Consider the following 22783-nt stretch of genomic DNA (forward strand, 5'->3'; position numbering starts at 1 on the left):
GCACATCTGTTTAATTATTACGCGCCTAAAAAGCACGGCAGGGCGCTGACACGACGTTCGAATGTTTACCCGCCACCAGAATTATGAGATTACACGGGACCGCCGTCAGAGAGATAAGAGCTTCAGCGAGTCCGCCATCACACTCACGCGAGATGCTATCCTGCTAGCGTCGCGCTGATAGCAGGCTCTCGCCCGCTAGCGCTACTCGGGCAGGAAGCTGCCCTGCCGCTGAAGCCCAGCCATTCCTGGCTCAGCTGCAGGCCATCGATTCAGAGGGAGAAGTGCCACGGACACGTCACGCGAGCACGCACATGTACGCGTGTGCACTGTAAGTGTGCGCGTGTGAACGTGCATGTGCACACGAGAGTGTGTTTGTGCGAGTGTATAATGTGCAAGTGTGTATGTGTGTTTGCGGAAGTGTGTGCTTGTGTGTGAGTGTATGTGTGAGTGTATATGTGCGAGTGTGTGTGTGCGAGTGTGTGTGTGCTTGCGGCAGTGTGTGTGTGTGTGTGTTTACAGTAGTGTGTATGTGTGTTTACGGTAGTGTGTGTGTGTACTGTACATGTCCCGCATTTGCACTGTATACCTGCTGGGTTTGTCCATCTGACTCCTGCTCTCTGGAGCGACACGCTCTCAGAACAGACAAACAGATTTTATCCCGTAAATAAAAACACCGGTTAGTTACTGACGGACCACATGCTCCACCACAACTTCCTTGCCTCGGTCTGATTGGTCAATTCACACAGCTCTCACACAGCATGATAAAAAAATTTTTAAAAGTAGAGAGAGGAAAAAAAAGTCCATCGCTCACCTATGGAACCACCAGAGATTAAAAAAAAGAAGAAGAAAAAGAAAGGGAAAGGAGGTAGAATACCCTGGGGGAAGGGAGGGTTTAAATTAAAAGGCAAAACCACTTCCAGAGAAAGCGAGCGTTCATTCACACGCGCTACAAAGAGCACATCTCAGAGCGGTGTCGTTTCAGTCATGCAAATAATACTCCCCGTATCCCATGACAACAGCAGCACACCTTTACTCAGGGTCAGAGCCGCAAGGCTGTTAACAAATGAAGCGCTTAAGAGTTGCGTTGTGCAGACACGCCCGCAGGCACTCAGAGACCCACAGCAGTGTCACAATGACGAGCTAGCCCGTTAGCTTTCGCGCTCAAATCCTGCTGCCGATTTAACGGCGATATGGCGGGAGGGGTCACGACCCTGCAGGGCTGCTCGGGTAAGGCTCCTGCGTGCGGACCACAGAGCCCCTCTCTAATAACGCTGCGGCAAACTCCCAGTTTTATTTCCCCGCTCTTTGTTGCGTTTGCCGACCGAACTGCCAAACTGCCCAACTGCCCAACTGCCAAACTGCCAAACTGCCCAACTGCCAAACTGCCCAACTGCCAAACTGCCCAACTGCCAAACTGCCCAAATGTCCAACTGCCCAACTGCCAAACAGCCCAACTGCCCAACTGCCAAACTGCCCAAATGCCCAACTGCCAAACTGCCCAAATGTCCAACTGCCCAACTGCCAAACTGCCAAACAGCCCAACTGCCAAACTGCCAAACTGCCCAAATGTCCAACTGCCCAACTGCCAAACTGCCCAAATGCCCAACTGCCAAACTGCCCAAATGTCCAACTGCCCAACTGCCAAACTGCCAAACAGCCCAACTGCCAAACTGCCAAACTGCCCAAATGTCCAACTGCCCAACTGCCAAACAGCCCAACTGCCCAACTGCCAAACTGCCCAAATGCCCAACTGCCAAACAGCCCAACTGCCCAACTGCCGCCGCTGCAGAGGGTTATCCCCCGCCTGTGAGCTCACGGCGTGGCTATGAATACCAAATCCTCCGGTCGCCGGAAGCTTCCATCTTTTCTGCGATGGGCGCTTTCTCAGACACCACTACGTGCAATTAGAGACCGCACGTCTGTTTGGACAGTGCACCCCCCCAACCCCCACCCCAGCCCAACCCCCTCAACCCCCTCAACCCCCCCCCCCCAGGGGCCCAAATTCTGCTAACAATGACTAAAGCTCGCTGTCACCCTCGAGTATGTTGTGTTGCGAGCGCGTTGCCAGGCCACAAATTTTCCTGTCTTGACAAAAAAAAAAAAACGAAAAAAAAAAACAAAACACACACACACACACACACACACACACACACACACAACTTTTCTTTGAATGGAAGGCAGCGCTTCCTGGGTTCGGCGGGGAGTGAATAGCGGCTTGGCAGACCGTCAGAGGCGGAGCAGCGGCGGAGCGCCGCGGAGACCCCGGGCTCCAGAGTGGCCGCTGAACTAAAGGAATTCAGCGACTCCGCGCAGCCCTTCTGGGGCCCCCCAGCGCATTCAGGCCTCTCTCTCCCAGCGTAGCGAGCAAGAGCGAGCGAGAGACAGAAGGAGGGAGAGGGAGGAGCCGGAAACGGGCCGCCGTCCGCCGCGGCGTAGCCGAACGTGCTCGGCTTTGTGGCCGTGTCGCTCTCTCGCTCTCTCGCTCGCGCTTGTGGGAGCGCTGGCCTTGTTTACGTCGGCTTTTAAGAAGAAGAAAAGGGAAAAAAAATGCAACTCTTCACCCAGGACTAGCCCCGCCCCCGCTCCCCGCTCCCCTCTCCCGCCCCCACACCCAGCCCCACCCCCCCTCGGCCTGGGAACAGAGGAGAGGCGTGACACAGAGTGGCTCAGCGCTAAATGCTGAACGCCTGCAGCTCGAGCCAGGGGTTAGCGGATTGGGCTCTCAGATCAGCAGGGCCCACTGACTTTCCCTCTGCAAAGCACACAGCCTGCTGGGTACGGGGGTCACAGGGGTCACGGGGCTACAGAGCACGCTCAGGTAAGAAGAACACAGCACAGGGTCACAGGGCTACAGAGCACGCTCAGGTAAGAAGAACACAGCACAGGGTCACGGGGTCACAGGACTACAGAGCACGCTCAGGTAAGAAGAACACAGCACAGGGTCACAGGGCTACAGAGCGTGCTCAGGTAAGAAGAACACAGCACAGGGTCACAGGGTCACAGGGCTACAGAGCACGCTCAGGTAAGAAGAACACAGCACAGGGTCACAGGGTCACAGAGCTACAGAGCGTGCTCAGGTAAGAAGAACACAGCACAGGGTCACAGGGCTACAGAGCGTGCTCAGGTAAGATAGATAGGTAGATAGATAGTGTCCATCTCAGCACAGGGTCACAGGGTGACAGGACTACAGAGCACACACAGGCTGTTGTGATGGTGAAAATGAGAATTCTGAAGTCTGCTCGACGTGCGTGTTTGTACATCCATGTGTATCTGTTCCCATGCACATGTGCGTGAACACGCTCTGCTCCTCTCCCTCCGACGCCCCCAGCACAAACAGCCGTCAGCTCTGACAAATCGAGTTCAGCGCGGCGCGAGGACATTAAAAGACCTCCGCGCGCATTCGCTTGATAAACGCCGCCGTTTGCGCTGTTCGCACTGTTTGGTATTCAGCAGCAAGACGCGAGGAAGTTAAACTCCCCCCTCCCAACCCGAAAAGAGCGCTCGCGGTGTAGCTTATGCCCCTCACAGAAATCCGCGTCTAAAACACTCTGAGTTGAATATTTCAACATCAAGTCATGAATCAATTCAATTCAAAAATTTTACATTACTTGGTTCAGCATATGAGCGTGTGGGTATTAACATTAAAATGTATGAAAAAGACTTCTTCTAAAACTTTCATCAATATTAACGAGGAGTCTATTACCCCTGCATAAAATAAAAGATAATGAAATGACACTAATTTTCCTATCCAAAGTGTGAATGAACACGCGCTCGTCTTTGCAGTGACTCATTGTTACCGCAAAATGACCTTTAGTTTTTTTACAGTTTTTTTAGTGCTGGGGGTATGAGCTGCAGTTTGGTTATTCCTTTCTGAGAGCCACGGAATATTTGAATATCAAATTAATAAAATACCATCGCACATACCTTCAGATTGAGCACTGTCAATCAATCCAACGGTCGTATTCATAAACTCATAATTGACTATGAATGGCAGGGGGGGGGGTATTTCCACAGATTTTCACGTATCACACTGTTGCCGGTCTCGAACAAACATCGTAGAGACAGACACGGAAAGTATAAAAGGATATTTACAGTAAATTACCCATTCTAACCAGCTAAAAAGGCTACCTAGCCCACCAAATCTGATGAGTAAACGACTCAACTAATCAGAAACGTGACGCATACAAGGCCTACAAAACCAACGGCCAAATTCACCCAAGACTGCGCCCTGTCTGTACCGTCACAAGTCAAAAATGTTACACTGACATTGCCTCCCAGCATATGTATAACATGTATAACAGACTAGTGCAAAAAAAAAAAAAAAAACAGGAAGATAGTTCAAAATTCGAAGAATCATACGGTCTGAATGAATTCACGACTTCAGTTACTTTTCCAGTATTAAGAAGAGGAAGTATTGCCAGAACACACCCTAAAACACCCTTCAATGGTACTGTGTTTACACACACACACACACACACACACAATGAAGGCTAAACATACCCAGATTTTTCCTCCACACAGTCAGCGAAGCGCACCTGTTACCTCCAGATGTATCTGCTATTCAGGGCAGAGGGGAGCGGAGAACAGCGCAGTGCATTGTCTGCACGAACAATTAAATGCTCTTTTGTTAATGAAAGTCAAAGCAGCGGCAGCACAATGCGAGCGTACATTCTCACAGACCGTAGCCTTTTGTCAACGATGGACGCAGCCGAGCGCTGCACTCAAAACAAATCGACACTTCTAGTGCTGGGAAATTCAAAGACCACTACTAATTCCACAAATTAAATCAGGCGACGAATACAGTAATCACCACTCTAATTTCCCCCCATAACACGCAGGAACTTTAGATTACATTAATAGGCCCACCAATAGTTTACTCTCTTGCAGCAAGCCAGCATAAGACTTAGAATGTGTCAATTACCTGCAAAGAAACGGATCAGGCAGCCAATTTCGGTGTCCATGCCTTCGTCCTGCACCCTCCAAGGGTCTTTAAATCCGAGTTTATAGAGGTAGTCATTTTGAATCTGCAGAGGCTTCTCGTCTTGCCCCAACGCCCTCGCAGCTTCGCCGTGCAGCTGCACGTAAAGAGTCGGGGGGAAATGCGCGCGGTCGGAGTCTCGACCGATTTGCAAAGGGCCGGGGTAAGCCGGGTCACGCTTGGCAGCTGCGTTGCCCGTCAAAGGCCTAGAAAGAGAGTTACTGCCCCGGCTACAGGGCAGCTTCCCCGCGTTGATCCGTTCGCGGCTGCCACTGGTTGTGCCGTCGGCCCCGTCCTCCACGCAGTTTGACAGTTCGCCCCCACAGAGCCTGCTGTTGACTGCGTTGTTGTTATTGGCCGTGGAAGCGATGTCCGCGGAGCGCCTCTCCAACTGCTGGGTGACGGAGTCGATGACCAAGCCAGACGGAGTGCAGTCGAGCTCCAGTTCGTCCGAGGAGCTCCCGAACGGGTCGAGGCCATCCGTGGCACTGTCAACCGTCGGGCTCAGGATAGAAACGTCTGTCCCCAAGGTCATGGCGTCGCTCAGGGAGTCCCGGTGGCCATCAAGTTGGGGCCCCGAGCTCAGGTCATCGCAAGTGCTGCTATCTATATCGGAACCGGAGTTGAGCCCGCAGCTATCGGCCCCGTTGTGCCTTGAGTCTGTATCATCGTCACACAGATAATTAGCCTCGTGATTTAAGCGTACAGTGATGCCCGATGACTTGCCGCTCGCAGTCAGGCCGTCCAAAAGTGAGTCGGTCGCGAACCCATGTATATCCTGTTGCTGCAGCCTTCGGTTGTCATCCGGCAGCATTAGTAACCTCACTCTGTCCCCTGGCTGGGTCGACAGCTCGTCCCCGCACTCCGGGGGTTCCAGGGAATCCAAGCCGTTAGACTTGACGCCGCCGTTCTCGTTCACCCCGCGGTGGGCATCGCCGAAGCCGTATCTCCCACTGCAGTTGCCATTGAAGTCAGTCGCGGGGGCCCCTTTACCCACCACTCTCGCCACTGACCCTCCTTTGCTGCCGAGCTGGCCGAGTCGATGTGCGATTTCCCCGGCGGTCGTCTCCAGCGTACACAGCACGGGCCTAAGGTAGGGGGGCATGGCTCTATCGTGCACGTGTATGCACCCCCTCTGGAGATCGGCCCGCACCCACTCCCTGTCCGAGGGCTGCAGCTGCATCATCTGGCGCTGCCTCAGCAGCACCTTCCTGTCCAAGCTCCTGGTGCCCAGGGACGAGGACGAAGCGGCGCCGTGCATTTTCCCACCCGAGGAGGAGGCGGCCGACGAGCTCGCAGAAGTTGTGGCCGCGGCGGAGAAATTCCTCTTCAGCCGCCGCCTCCTCAGCAGCAGCGAGTTGATGTTGCCGCTGCTGGACGAGCTGCAGGCATTCGAGGATGTTTTAGCGGCGGTATCATTCGCGGCGGTGGTTTCAGGAACGCCAGCGGCTTGGATTTGGTGATTTCCATTGCTTATCGCAACGTGAAAAGGGACAGCTAGCCCCTCGCTCTCCGGTTTTGACTCCCCGCCTCCGCCATCATAATCGTCCGCTGCCACTCTGTTCGCAGCGGTGGACAGTCCACTGTTGGGCTTCATAAACTTAACGGCACTTATTTTGCCCTTTTCCGAGTCATTTGTCCCCGTCCCGACCGTCGTCGTCAATGAATCATCCTCCGCCAACCTGTTTCCCCCTAACACCACAGACCGCGCACCTTCCATCCTCCGCAAGTGGGGAAAAAAATATTGTAGCTACGTAGCGAATTCTACTTAATAAAAATAAATAAAAACGAAACTAAAACGAAGGACGCCAGACACTCACGTAGCTGTTTAACTTCGTGCAGTTACATTCTTCCAACGTATACGGCTAGCTAGCTAGCTAGCTAAGCGTCCCAGTTGTTTCCTTCCTCGCACCAGTGGTCAGCGCCACACCGTTGCCATCGGTATCGCCATAATGGAGACTAATGTTATCTGCAAGGAGAAACTCTAGCTAAGTGAAAAGCGGGAGGGTCTGTCTGAGAGAGGGAGGAGACGCGACCGTGTCTCATTTGTTATGAAATTGCATGCAAGAATATGCAATGAACGTCGGCCGACATTCTACGTAAGCGGGAACGGCTTCATATTCATGAAGTGACGCAAATGAGATGGTTGCTAACCAGTGTGTTGCTTTCTGGGAAACGTATTGTTTCCCGTGAACGCCCACGTCCATGTAATATGACCGTGGGAACAATAGGACTTCAGTTCCCGTCAAGCTCTTACACCACAACAGGGTTGTTTTGGGGTATTGGTAAAGGGGGAGTGTTTGTCATTATATGACGTTTTAACGCATTCGGTTATGATTGGCACAGAAGCTCAAATGAGAAGCATTTGAACTAGCGTTTAAAAACCAAACGTGTTGGTAGAATAAAAAATATCGTAGGTGCTCAACATGATGTTGAGTTAGGCTTTTTATTATTTAAAAAATGGATATAGAATACATTTCTGCTTGTCGTAATAAAATGTTGCTGCATAGTAAGGGGTGTACGAGGTCCGAAAAACGAGAGAAGCAAACCGAGGCAATAATGCTATTCAGCAATCGTTGCCAGTGCTCAACTCCAGCTACACGGGGCTCCAGTGATGCAGACGAGATTGAATTGACATTACTTGGACGCCATCTTTTTACGTTTCTCTTCTCTGGACTTGACCCCTGTATTCAGTGAAGGTAAAATGCCTCCAGCAGTGATACAATGCCCTCTACTGGACTTGACAGTACCGAGTCAATTGTCACTACGTGTTGTAGGAGTATTCAGCCATAGGCATATTCAAGTAATTATGTCAGAGAGGTGGGCAACAAAGGCTGTATCTGTTCCTGGTTTTCATGCCAACTCCTGGCCTTAATAAGCCCTACCATTTATGCCATCGGACATTTTACCTACATGTCGTGACAAGCACATGGATGACAGCCAAGGACTGTTCTTGTGTCCCTATCTGAAATGTTTTACTTTTGTTCTGTGATCTACTCCTGAACTAGTATTGGTGTGTACAGCCAGTTAGTTTAAGGCAGGATAACTGGTGGACGTAAAAACCTGCAAACACCGACACTCCAGGACTGGAATTTCCCATCCCTGAATTATATTATGCCATAGCATAACAGAAAAAAAAGATTAAAATTAAAAGGAGCCATACATGGCTAAAACTACTCCCAGACTAGTGAGTAAAAATGGAACATCGCTAAAACACTATTGCTAGTTAACTATGCTAACCGAGGACTAAAGTACAATTTCGAAATACATGCAAAAGAGATGTGATGTTATTTTTCCAGAGAATGAGGCAGGTTGGGTTTTGTTTCGTGATAGTGCAAAGGTAGAGAATAAATACATTTACAAATGTAGAATATTCTTGGACTATTTATAGCGTTCATACAATTTTGCTTAGGCTAATCAACGCTTTAAAATTCATAAGCATGTTCTCACTGTAATCGCTGCGCCATCTACTGGCAATATAAAAAAATCACACTAAGATGACTGGAATTTGAAGCCGTCAAGCAAGTTGTCTGTACAAATAGTAAATTATTATTTATTTACCTAAATGGAAAGCATTTAGCCGAAAATTTTAAATATAATGTATTGTACATTCTTTTGTGATAAAGCATGGTGTGTATGTTCGTGGAGATATTTTCGGTGAGCAAAACGACACGTAATTTGCCGGGAGATCATCGCGATAAATTACAGTCTGCACAGAGACCATAGTCTGCGGGCACTGCACACTGGGAAGACGTGGATGTGGAGAGGCCTGCAGCGATAAAGGTGTGCTACTAACGTTAGCTATTCATTACACAGGTCTGTGTCGCTGTAGGCATGGTGTCTAATTTTAAAACGAATTTAGTGCAATGCACATCGTCTGACGTTTACAGGTTTAATGCATAAAACTGTCTTTTCTTGATGTGTTACACGGAACTTAGCTAGTCTAAAGCTAGCTTGCTAACTAGAAAATCGCTTCAAGTCTTATAGCCTACTATATGTATTGCTAACTTGGCAGTTCGTTAACACATCGTACTCTTGTGTGATTCTTGTACCATAAACCTAGAACCGTTTGCTAGATTACTATGTTGGCACAAGCATATATATGGCAAACTAACGTTAGGTAGCTAACATTAAATTGGCAAATATAAGCCATTTCTTGTTTGCTGAACTGCAGATGATCAAGTGATGGAGCTAGCAAGCATCGCCCAAGCTTTAATTATGGTGTATTGATTGCATGCCGTGGTGATGGTAACTACCTAGCCAGCCTTTGACATCTTCACGAAGCTCACAGTTGTGCACAACTAACTGATGTTAGATCGTTCCTTTATAAAATATTGTAGCGAGTCGTATATATTGTATTATAATATCTAATTTAAAGATGACCACACTGGCTGTGTCAAATGGATATAACAACGATTGTTGCCTCGCAGTAAGAAACCATGGCTGAAGACCCGCAGAGAAACTTTCGCTCAGCTTATTACGAGAAAGTAGGGTTCCGGGGAGTGGAAGAGAAGAAATCTCTGGAAATCCTTCTGAAAGATAACCCCCTCGGTACGTTGTCGTTTTTGTGTTGTGACTGTCCTTCCTTTACCCATCCGTATTGGTTCACGAAACTAAACTAAACACATCCGCGACGAGTTCATGCACAACAATAAGCTTTTGCGTTTCGTTTTTTGCCCAGATGTTGAGAAACTCTGCACGTTCAGCCAGCGCTTCCCCCTCCCCTCGATGTACCGTATTCACGTATGGAAGGTGCTCCTCGGTAAGTGTCTGCTTTTTATGACCTGTGGGGCCGTATATCCTCTCCAGGTGACTAAATGTGCTGCCCGCGGTTCTTTCAAGAGGGAATGTCCAATGCGTTTACTGTCAGATGGATTTATTCCCCGTGATAATTAAAGTGAATGAACTGTGTGTCTTGGGAACTGACCATGTACCTTCATTTGGGTTTCTACTCGCCCATTCTTTAACCTCATGCATGGTCATGGGGTTGTCACGGGGTTAGTTCCATGGTGGTGTGATGTTCCGTGGGAAGATTTAAAGGTCAGCTTCATAAATCCCCTCATCTGAGATGGTGTCTGGGCTTCTTGTTCCAGTCGAGCAATTTTTTACACATGATTGTATATACTCACTACCCATCTTCCGCCGGGTTTGAAGACAGGTCTCTTCAAACTATACCTGGACTAACTGCCACCACTCTGTGAATCATGTCACTTTTGGTCCAATGACCATGATATGCACTTTTTGTACGTCGCTTTCGATAAAAAAAAGTCTGCTGAATAAATGCAATGTAATGTAATTGGTACTAGTCGTTCCATCCTGGCTGTAAGAGGACTTAGGGGAGTTTAGAGGGAATTTTGAACCTCGCAGGACAGCTGACGGGCAGGACCGTAGGCTTGGATCTGCAGTAACGCACTTGCTGACCTCACGGAGGCGTCACGTGGTGCCGGGGGAACGGTAAATTCGGTGCGGTTTGGACTCGGGGGGCCAGGGGCAGGAGAGGAATCTGAAATAATTTCACGCTTGTCTGGCTGCAGACTCTCCGGCTGCCGTCAGCGGTAATTGGCTTTAATTATGTCCCCGCTCTCTAATACGCACTCGGGCTGAACTCTCCGCTTCTGGAAGCGTCCGCATTGCGGATTCAGGGAAGTGCGCTGTCTCCGGTAATCCACTGGGCCCTAAGCTCTTTTGATGGGCCTTGGAGGACAGAGTACATATATATATATATATATATATATATATATATATATTTTTAAATCCATCCATGAATATAAATGAACAAAGTTGATTTTCGTAGGACTTCCTTGTCAGGGTTGTCTCGTGATTTTTTCGGTCGATTTATTTGGCCATTACAGATTACTGTCATTGGATTTGATGTGTACATTTTTTATTTTTTATTTTGAAATGGCAGCATCCTGCCATTTTTTCTCGACGTTTTTCTCGACCTGGAGAAAATGCGAAGGGTAGTCACAGCTTAGAATAGCCCGGGCCTTTCTGTATCTGTACCTATATGGCGTAGTACTTAATTATACTATATTAATTTAATTTACTTCTCACGGAACTGATCATGAGTAGCAACAGGAATCCAGATATGGGACTTCCACTTATTCCATTCAGAATGGCTGCTTGCCTGCAGCCTCATGCCTGATAGACTCGGTGAGTTTGGCAGGGGCGTGTCGTCATTAGAGGTTACTATATGTCATGTTTTCATGCTGTCGCTCATTTTCATAAGTGTGAAGTGTCACAGGGTACTGACTGTTAAGGGCTGTCCTTTCATTGTGTCCGGGCCAGAAGGGAAGCAGGCTTGCAGTACAGCAGTGGCGTGTGCAGACACCAAACCATATTCACAGAGGAAGTAGATTACGCGCACAGTAGCCCCAAATGAGGAAGTCCCGTTAGATTGGGCGAGCCTGAGAACTTGTTATTTTACACTGTGTTCTTGACTGTTGCGGTCTGATGAAATGGGGCGGGGCGGGGGGGGTAGGGTGGCAGAAACTCGGCCATCTGCAGCCATGGAAACGGAGTGTTGGTGCTGCAGCCATGGAAACGGAGTGTTGGTGCTGTGGGGCGCTGATGTCATGCGCGGGTGGTTCGCGGTGCTGACGCTGCCCTCCCTGCCCCCCCCGTACAGGCATCCTGCCCCCCCACAGCGAGTCCCACGCCCTGGTGGCGGGGTACCGGAGGGAGCAGTACGCGGACGTGCTGGAGGCGCTGCAGGTGATGCGTTTCCTGCACGCGGCCACGCCCCAGGTGGAGGTGTACCTGCGCGTGTTTCAGCTGGAGGCGCAGGAGCTCCCGCGCAGCTCCGAGCTCAGCCCGCCGGTGAGGAGGCGCACACGCATATACACACGCATATATACATATATACACATATATACAGGCCTACACGCATATATACACATATATACAGGCCTACACGCATATATACACGCATATATACACACGCATATACACATATATACAGGCCTACAGGCATATATACACGCATATATACAGGCCTACAGGCATATATACACGTATGCACACGCATATACACATATATACAGGCCTACAGGCATATATATATATACACACACATGTATACACGCATATATACACGCCTACGCACATATATATATGCACACGCCTACACACATATATACACGCATATACACACACATATATATATACACGCCTTCACGCATATATATACACACACCTACACGCATGTATATACAAACACATATATACATGCATAAAATACATTACATTCTAATATACAAACACATACATATATAATACACACACACACACCCGAAGCAATACATGTACACACGTAACTTCATACACACACATACAATTACACACACACACACACACTCACACACACGCACAGCCTTGTCTCCCAGCAGGCCCCAGCACCCGGGAGTAAAAATCTCTCATTTCGCGAGCGTCTCCAGGTCCTTGAGGCCTGCTGGGGGAGCGCTGCTTTGTGGTGATCCAGCCAGACGGCCCTTCGCCTCAGCAGGGCTGCGGTCCTGTGCCTGAGCTCCAATTAGAGTCACGCTCTTACTCTGCGGCTGTGTGGGCCAGCGGTCCGGTGCCCTGGCGCCATTTTAGATTTTTAAAATGGCGGCTCGTGTTCGAGCGGGGCTGCCTGTCTTCAGCCTTCAGTGAGACCTGCTCCCGCCGTGTCTGCAGGAGGAACAGGACGAGGACTTCCTGGCCATAGCCAAAGCCATGGAGGAGATAGTGGACGACCCCGTGGACTGCTATTGGCTGATCAAGTGCTTCGTCAATCAGTTCAACAGCAAGTTCGGAGACTCCATACCACACCTGGTGAGTTCGGCAGGTTGAAAACGGCCAGAATCGAGTAAGCCAGTTCCATTGAGCGCTGGAAGGCTAACAGACCGTCAGTGAACCCTCACTGCCTGTGCCCAATGAGAAATCAGAACTGGTTTTTGAATGTCGTTGAATGTGACCCGTGTCGTTCAATGTGACTTTTTCGTTGAATGTGACCTTTCTGTTGAATGTGACCCAGGTTGTTGAATGTGACCCCTGTTGTTGAATGTGACCTTTTTTATGAATGTGACCATGCTAAATGTGACCTTGTTGTTGAATGTGACCATGTTGAATGTGACCCATGTGGTTGAATGTGATTGTGTTGTTGAATGTGACTATGTTGAATGTGACCATGCTGAATGTGACCTTGTTGTTGAATGTGACCGTGTTGTTGGATGTGACCGTGCTGAATGTGACCTTGTTGTTGAATGTGACTATGTTGAATGTGATCGTGTTGTTGAATGTGACCATGTTGTTGGATGTGACCATGCTAAATGTGACCTTGTTGTTGAATGTGACCATGTTGCTGAATGTGACCTTTTTTATGAATGTGACCATGCTGAATGTGACCTTGTTGTTGAATGTGACCATGTTGTTGGATGTGACCGTGCTAAATGTGACCGTGTTGTTGGATGTGATTATGCTGAATGTGACCTTGTTGTTGAATGTGACTATGTTGAATGTGACCGTGTTGTTGAATGTGACTATGTTGAATGTGACCGTGTTGTTGAATGTGACCATGTTGCTGAATGTGACCGTGTTGTTGGATGTGACTATGTTGAATGTGACCGTGTTGTTGAATGTGACCATGTTGCTGAATGTGACCGTGCTAAATGTGACCGTGTTGTTGGATGTGATTATGCTGAATGTGACCTTTTTTATGAATGTGACCATGTTGAATGTGACCGTGTTGTTGGATGTGACCGTGCTGAATGTGACCTTGCTCTGGCGGTTGGACGCTCAGCCCAAGAGTCTGGAGCACTACCTGAGCCTGGAGGACGGCCGGCTGCTGGCCCACCTGCGGTCCTGCGGCGCCCTGAGGAGGCTCCCGTACGGCCTGTGGTTCCGCCGCTGCTTCGCCGGCTGCTTCCCGGAGTCCAGCCTGCAGAGGTGAGGGCATTCTGGGAAAAAAGAACTGGGGCCAGGTGCGTCCAGCGGGTGGGCATTCTGGGAAAAAACTGGGGCCAGGTGCGTCCAGCGGGTGGGAATTCTGGGAAAAAACTGGCGCTGCTTTTTTTAAAACGGTAAAAGCGAATGTGCTGTCAGCCAATGAGACGACTGCTGGAGCATCGAGGGCGCGGCGGGTTTTTACAGGAAACGGCGCCCGTCGCCGCCCCTGAGCACGAGCACCCCCGCAGGTTATGAGCCGCGTCCAATCTCCTAGCCCCCATTCATGTGAAATGTACCCAGCAGGGTTATTTTAATCCCGAAAAACTGGCGCTTCTGAACATACACACGCCTTTTTTTACATCTCAATTACAATTTCTGTCTCATTTAACACTCTGAACGTACATCAGAATTCGTTTCCTTATTTTCCTTTTTTTTTAACCTTTTTTTGGTTTTGTATTTGCATGATTCTGAATATTCCCCCTGAAAAGATGAAGCAAGTGGCAAAATAATTAAAGCCACTAAAATAAAATAAAAAACTAACCAGGGTAATGAATTTGTTAGCCATTCTAACCATTCTAATTCATTTGTTAGCCATCGCTAACCAGGCTAATGAATTTGTTAGCCACTGCTAACCATGCTAATTCATCTGTTAACCATTGGGGAACCACTGTGAGGCTAATTGCTGCCGGATGCCCAAGCTGTCCTTTCGCACGCCACCGCAGGGTTTGGGACAAGGTGATCAGCGGCTCCTGTAAGATCCTGGTGTTTGTTGCCGTGGAGGTCCTGCTGAGCTACAAGATCATGCTGATGGGCATGAGCAAGCCCGACGCCATCGTCCACTTCCTGAGCAGCGTGAGTATGGTCAGCTGTGACGCCACACAGCTCCTGTTCCCCCTCCCCAACCCCCCCCCCACCGCCCCACTTCCTGAGCAGCGTGAGTATGGTCAGCTGTGACGCCACACAGCTCCTGTTCCCCCTCCCCCAACCCCCCCCCCCATTTGGAATGAGTCATATTCTCCCATCATGCTCCTTACTACAGATTCATGGCAGCCAGCTTAATGCTGACTTTAAGTGACCTTTTAAGAAAAAACAGAAAAAGAAAAAAAATGAGTTACTGACGTGTAGAAAGTGTTTTACGTTTTTTTAATGTGGTCTGGGGGCGAGGGGTGGGTAACTATTTTAGGCTCTCTGCGAGTCTAAATCGAGAAGTGATGGCAGTGCCATGACCAGTTAGGCGTGGAAGAAAAAAAAAAGGAACAAAGAAACGTAAAGAAATAAAGGCGAAGTAGGCTTTGCCGACGGCCATCGGCATCTGCGCAGCGTTTGGAGGGAGGGAGAGAGACAGAGAGAGGGAGGGGGAGAGAGAGAGAGAGAGAGAGAGGGAAGGGAGAGAGAGAGAGAGAGAGGAAGGGGGAGAGAGAGATAGAGAGGGAGGGGGAGAGAGAGAGACAGAGAGGGAGGGGAGAGAGAGAGAGAAGAGAGGAGGAGAGGGAGAGAGAGAGAGAGAGGAGGGAGAGAGAGAGAGAGAGAGAGAGACAGAGAGGGGGAGAAAGAGAGAGAACAGAGAGGGGGAGAGAGAGAGAAACAGAGAGGGAGGGGGGGAGAGAGAGAGAGACAGACAGAGAAGGAGGGGGGGAGAGAGAGAGAGAGAAGGAGGGGGAGAGAGAGAGAGAGACAGAGAGAGGGAGGGGGAGAGAGAGGGAGGGAGGGGGGAGAGAGAGAGAGAGAGAGACACAGCCCTATGGTACGTTTATTGCCACTCTCTCCCACTTTGACTCCCCCACCCCATGTGACGATGGTGTGGCTCCTCGGGGGTGTGGCTCCTCGGGGGTGTGGTTAGGGGCTGCTCACCGCGTCTCTCTTCCCTTAACTCCGGTACCGGCGTTGGGTGGAGACGCGTTCGCCAGACGAACGACCGCATAAATAAAATCAATTCTGGCCCCAGAAGGCGTTTTTTGGAAAAACCTGGAGCCGCGGCTCGTTCTCCCCGCACAGTGCAGCCCCTTCATCATGCTCTGCCTCTCGTTCCCTGAAGGGTGCTTGTGTGCTGGAGCAGAAGGTGCAGTCAGGTTTGAAGTGCTGCGTTCCCTCCGTCAGAGGCGTACTGAAGCTGTGGTCTCCTTGCACTTCTCTGTATAATCAGAGCTGGACAGGGGTGTTGGATGCTGGGTAGTGCACCAGGTTATGTAACATGCCATAAGCAAGGGATAAGGCATTTAGCACACCTGCATTTTGTTTGGTTTTGAGTCACGGTCTTCTGGTAGCTTGTCTCAGATTTGTCCTGGAGGGTCGGGTTTAGGCCTGTAATGGACAGCATTTACACCCCTTGGATGGATTTGGGTTTCATCCTTTCGTCTGGAAGACGTTCCCCGCACGCCAGATATCGGCAGAGCGGTTATAACTGTGCACTGTAAGAAGCGCGCTCTGATTGGCCGACTGATTGGCTGTGCCTCTTTTTCAGATGCCGCAGGAGAACACGGATGCCATAGTGACCAAAGCCATTGACCTGTGGCACAAGTACTGCGGGACTCCAATGCATTCTGTGTAACCATAGCAACCCCCTGCACCCGGCCCGTCTCACTGGAGTTCCTCCTGCCTGGGTTACAAGACAGGGGCTGTGACAAGATTTTGTCACATCGGTTACACCTTTGGGTCATGACCTCAGGGTCGAACTGTTCTGTGTGTGTGTGTGTGTGTGTGTGTCTGTGTGTCTGGAGAGAGGCAGTCCTATTGCTGCTGGGATGGACAGGGTGTTAAATTTGTTGTACATAGTGTATGCAGATTATTATTTATTGTCTGAAGAAACATGGGTACACTCTTGCATTCATTGTGACATCACAGAGCCCGGATGTTTGCCGCACATTCAGCCTCGAGTGCCTCACTCCTGGGCATCATGAGAATTCATTATGACATCACAGAGCCCGGATGTGTGCTACAGAGTCGCTCCTGGGCAGCACGAGCATTCATTGTGACATCACAGAGCCCGGCTGTTCGCTGCGCGCTCCAGGCTAAGAGCCTCCCTCCCGGGCTTGATGAGCAGCTGCTGGACCACAGGCCCCTGCTGCTCCACACGGCGCTGCTGTGCGGGGCATCGCCTGCGGGGTAAATCTGCGGGTTACGCAACGCGGCGTACCTCTACGCCCTCCTCCCGTGGCCGAGCGAGTGTGACGGGAGCGGGGCGGCCGGGTTCGACGCGCGAGGCCGACCCCGGCCTGACCCCGCTGGGACAGGCCGCCTCTCCATCTGCGTCACGCGCAGCTCTTTTACCGACTCTGGCCTTTCGGCTCGAGCAGCGCTGAACACGCCCAGGGCGGCGTCGTGCTAGCACCCCACCCCACCCCACCACCACCCCCCGACCAAGTGCCCTGAAGGCTGGAGAGAGAGTCTGCAAGGAAGCGATGAATAATATAAATATTAAATATTTAAGCTGCTGATTGCACGTCTCACTTCCTTTGAGTCGAAATAACACATTTCCATGCGGTGTGTGAGTGTTGAGTGGTTCGTAAGATATGAACACAATGATTTTAAATACTGAAAAACATTTTAATAAGGTTTCTTTATATAAGAAACTGCATACATCATTAAAGACGAACAGTAAGTTAAACGGTTACATGCAGTTTCGGCCTGTACAAAAAAGTAACATATTTTAGAGACTTCGTTTAATGTGCGTTATTTACAGATTTCATACGCCAGTAGAAGATCGCCTTCTGTTTGTTTCCTTAAATTACAATACTGGAAGAGTACGAGGAGACGGTCACAACATTCACTCCTGTACAAAGAGAGACGAGCTGTACAAACATTTCAGAGTAAGAACACACTTATGAGAACACCTGACTGTATGAATTGTAAGCAGTCAAAGAGACGGGCCAATGATTAAATCTCTCCTACTGTCGCTGGAAATTTCCGGGGTGTTTTGACTAAGTTTGCTCTGTCATTTGAGCCTTTTATAACCCAATATTTTGCCGTGACGAACCCGTGACGATAATTTTCGATACGACTCAAAATGTTTTCAGGGAGGAGGAAGTGAGAATTCACCGTGGGCGTGGTGGTGTTATGCACAATATAGACGAGATGACACAACCCGTTTTTAAAAATACAGTAATACAGGCAGGGGAACAAAAAAAACTGCTGACTAGGAAGTGACACTGCTCTACATCAACTTCCCATAGTGCATGTGACAGGCTTATTAAAAAATATAGCAATGGCGAGCCGTGTGAAATATTACAGTGAAACGGAATAGCAGAAAATATTAAAATATGCCACTGCAACGCAGGGACATTCTACTCACGTTTCAGCACTGTAACTGTAAACTTGTCGAAAAGCATTGGTTGGTACTCGTCTTATGGGGAAAAAAAGATCAATAGACCGATATTGTTTTAACTGGCTGTGGTTAAGAAACGTTTTCAGAGGTGTTAAGCTATTCAACAAAGCTAACTTCCTACAAAATGTTAATACAGTAAGAACAGCAGTGCTTTTGGGTGTTACCAGGGGGTTGGGTGTTTCCTTTTAAAGGACAACATTATGCGAAGTCTGCGAAACACTGCGTGGAACACACCAGGAGAACACACGGTATGAAAATGTGGTTCAGCGTTAGTTTGGCAACATTTAATTCCCGTAAACAAGTGTTCCTCACACACACTATACGGCAGTCTGAACCTTGCCCTACAGGGAGCCGCAGGAACAAACGGATCCTTCCGCCATTACCAGGAAGAAAAGAAAAGAAAAGAAAAAAAAGAACGGGTTTGCCACTGCTGGTACCCAAGTTACACCAAGAACAAATTTAAAGGGGGGAAGTTAAAAAAAACCCCAAACCAACAGGCTCAAGATACGTCACACGCTGAGACATTAACAGAAATCCCCAGACACACCGTTCAAGTTTTCACTGAAGTTATACTTTCTTTTTTCTTTTTTTTGGTGTAAGTTGGGACCATAGAAAAGGTGCCCCCTTCACTTCTAAACAAAATAAAAGACTTAAGGCAGCCAGAGTTTTCCCTTTAGATTTTTTTTTACCATACCACCACATGTGCACACACACAAAAAAATGCTACAAAACCATTGTGAATTTTAAAAAAAAATTAACTTGGCAAGATGGCATCTTTTTGGTTGCCATTAGATAACAGTGAACTAACCCCACCAATGAAGAGGTGATAATGGCCGAGGTTATGGTGATGTGTACTACTGGAGAGGGACCGGGCATGCTGTGATACAGACTCACTGCCCTGCACCTGCACACCCACAAGCAAAAGAATATGAAGTATAAGTATAATTCAATAAAAGGGTAGAAAAAAAATTATTGCTGAATTCACATTCTTTTTTTCTTCCTATGACATGACGCAGATTTGGTGCTCATTCACACTGATCATCTCTGTCAACGCAACAGAACAAGAAAAGTCATTTCAAATAGACGCACGCAAAAAGGGTAGACCTCTCCAACTGCGTTCTCCCCGAACACCCAGGTGCCAGCTCGCGTTCACGCTTATTCTGCATGTCATATTTTTAGCTTCATACGCGCCGTAGCTCAAGGTCGTGAAACAGCACATTATCGAGACGGGCTGACCCGTATCAAAGTCAAATCGAAAGTACTTTGTCTCCTGAAATTGAATTACTGACATGCCGTGTCCTTAAAGAAGTGAAGGAATTGGGTTCGAGCATAAAATGGTCTTTTTCCACCCTGTAGATTTATCCAGACTTGTGTTTCTACAGGTTACGTGACAGGCAAGTAAAACTGTGTTCATATTGCACCTTCCTAACAACGCACATCATTTAACACCAAAAAGGTGACTTTAAACAGGGGGGGGGGGGGGATTTCTCAGGTTTGCTCTCCTCCAGCTGCAGATCATTAAAAAAAATATGTTTTAAAAGCTGGTGTCTACAGGAGCTGTAATATTCCCAAAAATACATATTTCATACCAAAAAAAAAAAGAAAAGAAAAAAAAAAATCACGTGAAAAAACATCCGAAATCACACTGAAGGAACACGCACACACACACACACACACACACACACACACACACACAAATAAATAAAATATGGTACATTTGACAGCTAACTTCCAGTTATTTACAGTGTAAAGTATATTGCTGATTGTGGACACAGAGTGGGAGGAGAGGCTGAGTAGAGAGTGTCGATGGCGAAGCTTCGCTTCTTTCTTGCACACGCCCGCTGTGCCGAAGAAAGGAGAAAAAAAAAAAGAGGGATGGAAAAGAGGGGAGGTTCCCATGGTGATAGGCTCCGCCTCCGCACCGAGATGGATATTCTTCAGTTCCCCCCCCGTGTCTGTGTTCAGCCCCTTAAGCAGAGACACACAGGCTTCTTCTCTTACGACCAAAGCCCCAAAATAAACTGTATTTTTTTTTAAAAAGAAAAGAAAATAATCAGTTTAAAAAGGATGTCTGTTAAAAAGTAGAAATCCTTGCCTAAAACTGACCGTTACCTTCGACGTAAACATATATATTTATATTTATATATATGTATGTATTTATATATAGCTGTTTGGCGCCCTCCTTTTCCAGAGTCATTTCACAGCGTTAGCGTTAGCCGCCGTAGTCAAACGGACGTCTTTGCAGCTCAGCGATGTCGACGCGCGCGCGGAAGCGTCCCGGACAGCCTCCTGCGCGGTCTGCCGGATTCGCAGTTAGCAGAATACGAACACCGCCGGGAACCGCTATTATAGCCGCAGTTACAGAGAGGTCCACAGGGGGCGCTGTTGTTTCCCCCGGCGGAGAGGAAATATTGCACTGGTGTCCCGAGCTGTTGGAGCCGTCACCTGGCTGCACCGCCACGTGTCCGGGGGGGGTGGATCGACATCCCGAAACGGGTCCAGCCGCCCCCCCCCTCCCACGGGGCTCGACCCTGCTGAGAGGGGCGGAGCGAGGTGTGGAGGAGGAGGAGGAGGAGGAGGAGGAGGATGACCCGAGAGGAGGAAGATGGCTGGCGTCCTCTCGCTGCGGCAGTAGAGGGACGATGCGTGGCGATGAACAGTGGAGGGGGTGGATTGGGGGGGGTGTTTGTAAAAGCGTAGTTTGTCAGCAGCCCCCACCCCCGTCCTGCCCCCTCCTGGCTCGTTTTGGGAGTACAGGATCCGTTATTGATGCGCTGGTCAGCTGCGCGGGTCTGGCTCAGCTCTGGTGAGTTCTGACTCAGTTCAGAAGGCAATTCAACACGAGTGGACTTATTGTAGACATGAACACCTTTCACAGTTCAGCACTTAAGGTTCGGCGTGTGTGTGTGTGTGTGTATGTGTTAGTGTGAGAGTGTGTGTATGTGCATGTGTGTGCGCATATGAGCGCGCGTGCATGTGTGTGTGTGTGTGTGTGTTTTTTGGGGGGAAGCCCATTCCGTAATTCTTCTTAGAGTTCTATGGTCTGTGAAACCTAAAAAGCAGAAGAGAAATGGAACAGTGCTGTAAATAACGCTCCTGCATGACTAACCTTCAAAATGTGCACCACAGACCATTCTTCACAAGGCACTTCTGGTGTGCAAGCATCTCTTATTTTCAGAAAAAACACCGTTCAAAATACACCACTGTCTCGCTTTTTGCCTACTTTGTGCTACCTCTGATGATGATAAAAATATGCATTTAAAGACTACTTCTATTCGTTGTCACGGTAGGAGGCGATACCCCTGGTGACCTGCAGGGGGCGCAGGGGCGGGGCGTACCTGGTCAGGTGGCGGCTGGACTCGTGCACCTCCATCTCCGTGCTCTTGAACTCGTTCAGCTCCTTGCGTATGGCGGCCTGCGGGCGGGACAGGGGGGCGGGGGCGGTGAGATCAAAACGCAGCGAGAGTAACGCCTGGTTTCGTGGTTACGGCGCGTGGCTAATTCACCGGCGCCGCCCCGCTCAGACGCGGCAGAGCATGGGCCGCGTGGTCGGAAAAACGCCCGGGGGGGGCGGGGCTCTGATGCGACACCGCCGCCGCGGTTAACGCAAGCGGCCGGTCACGCGATAGGGCCGGGGCCGGGGTGGAGCGACGCCGTGTAGCCTGTCGAAAGGGCGCTGGCCTGTGCTCCTTCCCCCCAAAATGTATCATTTTTTTTAATCAAAATTTTTATTATTATCATGATCAGCTCCCAAACACATCATTGCAGTGTTCTCCATAATAACCCCCCACCCCCACCCACGCCTCCCTCCCCCCCCCCACCCCAGCCTCGCTCGGGCCCCGCCCACCTTGTCGGCCGCCGTGAGGCGCGTCCAGGGCTTGTCGGCCCGCCGGTCGTAGTCCTGGGCGTCGGCCACCTCCACGTAGTCGCTGAAGCGGATCAGGATCTTGGCCTCCCTCAGCTCCTCCACCGTGGGCCTCTGGCTCAGCTGGAACAGACCGGTCGGTTAGTCCCCGCGCCACGGCTAGCGTTAGCGCCGGCTAGCGTTAGCACCGCCAACGGACGCCGAGACACCAACAGCCAACAGCCCCCCTCCTTCGAAATTTCAACAGCCGCCGCAACTGTTGGCCTGAAGAGTCGGGGGTAGTGTAGCCAGCCAGTACTCGACCTCGCTTTCCCCTTGGCTCTCAGAAACGAGCGCCAAAACGCGGCGAACGTGAACGCGATCCCCTCGTCTGTCGAGCGCCGCCTCTAACCGCCGACACTAAGACCCAATTAATCTGCCGGCGGTTTCCACGGCGCCCCTCGAACGGATCCCCGCGCGAGGCTGGACTCGGGCCCGCCCCTGACCGCGCGACAGACCGCCCCTCACAGGGCCCGAACTCCCAGAATTCACAGCGCGGACGCGTGTGAGCTCGCAGCTTACCGCCAACTACGCCGAACAGGCAAAGCCGCGAAAAACAAGCTGCAATCCAATCAGAACTGGAGGTGGAGGAGAGTCTGATTGGGTCAGATGGGTCTCTGCTTGGCTAATCCTATTCACCGTACTTACAGCA

The 22783-nt window shown here is 49.7% G+C and overlaps 3 protein-coding genes across 10 annotated transcripts in view; 1 reads left to right on the forward strand and 2 right to left on the reverse strand.

The window, feature by feature from the left end:
* Positions 1-7069, reverse strand: part of LOC135254165 (PH domain leucine-rich repeat protein phosphatase 1-like) — a 46345-nt gene extending 39276 nt beyond the window's left edge. Inside the window, exon 1 of the mRNA XM_064334145.1 lies at positions 4922-7069. Coding sequence (XP_064190215.1) covers positions 4922-6698 — 1777 coding nt within the window. The 5' untranslated portion in view covers positions 6699-7069. The remainder of the gene's footprint in view (positions 1-4921) is intronic.
* Positions 7070-7461: 392 nt separating this feature from the next.
* On the forward strand, positions 7462-17341 carry tbc1d7 (TBC1 domain family, member 7). Of its 3 annotated transcripts, none has more exons than XM_064333864.1 (8): positions 7462-7677; positions 9409-9529; positions 9660-9740; positions 11607-11797; positions 12656-12793; positions 13761-13906; positions 14629-14758; positions 16368-17341. In XM_064333864.1, the coding sequence occupies exons 2-8, from the start codon at positions 9418-9420 to the stop codon at positions 16452-16454; spliced, it is 885 nt and encodes a 294-aa protein (XP_064189934.1). In that variant the 5' UTR covers positions 7462-7677; positions 9409-9417; the 3' UTR covers positions 16455-17341. The 3 variants fall into 3 exon arrangements, with proteins under 3 accessions (XP_064189934.1, XP_064189935.1, XP_064189933.1); XM_064333865.1 differs by lacking the exon at positions 7462-7677 and adding an exon at positions 8460-8794; XM_064333863.1 differs by lacking the exon at positions 7462-7677 and adding an exon at positions 8461-8761.
* An 87-nt stretch (positions 17342-17428) lies between these two features.
* Positions 17429-22783, reverse strand: part of phactr1 (phosphatase and actin regulator 1) — a 65937-nt gene continuing 60582 nt past the window's right edge. For all 6 annotated transcript variants that reach the window (XM_064333858.1, XM_064333860.1, XM_064333861.1 and 3 more), the window contains 3 exons: positions 22075-22215; positions 21566-21642; positions 17429-21279 (listed from right to left, as the gene is read on the reverse strand). In XM_064333858.1, the coding sequence (XP_064189928.1) occupies positions 21264-21279; positions 21566-21642; positions 22075-22215 (234 nt within the window). In that variant the 3' untranslated portion in view covers positions 17429-21263. The remainder of the gene's footprint in view (positions 21280-21565; positions 21643-22074; positions 22216-22783) is intronic.

The sequence above is a fragment of the Anguilla rostrata genome, chromosome 4 (assembly GCF_018555375.3).
Source record: "Anguilla rostrata isolate EN2019 chromosome 4, ASM1855537v3, whole genome shotgun sequence".
Taxonomy (NCBI): Eukaryota; Metazoa; Chordata; class Actinopteri; order Anguilliformes; family Anguillidae; genus Anguilla; species Anguilla rostrata.

Excerpts from the sequence above, each read along its gene's own strand:
- tbc1d7 (XM_064333864.1), top strand. The coding sequence starts at position 9,418 with ATGGCTGAAGACCCGCAGAGAAACTTTCGCTCAGCTTATTACGAGAAA. Across the intron at positions 13,907-14,628 it reads CCGGAGTCCAGCCTGCAGAG|GGTTTGGGACAAGGTGATCA; the intron begins GTGAGGGCATTC and ends ACGCCACCGCAG. Across the intron at positions 14,759-16,367 it reads TCGTCCACTTCCTGAGCAGC|ATGCCGCAGGAGAACACGGA; the intron begins GTGAGTATGGTC and ends CCTCTTTTTCAG.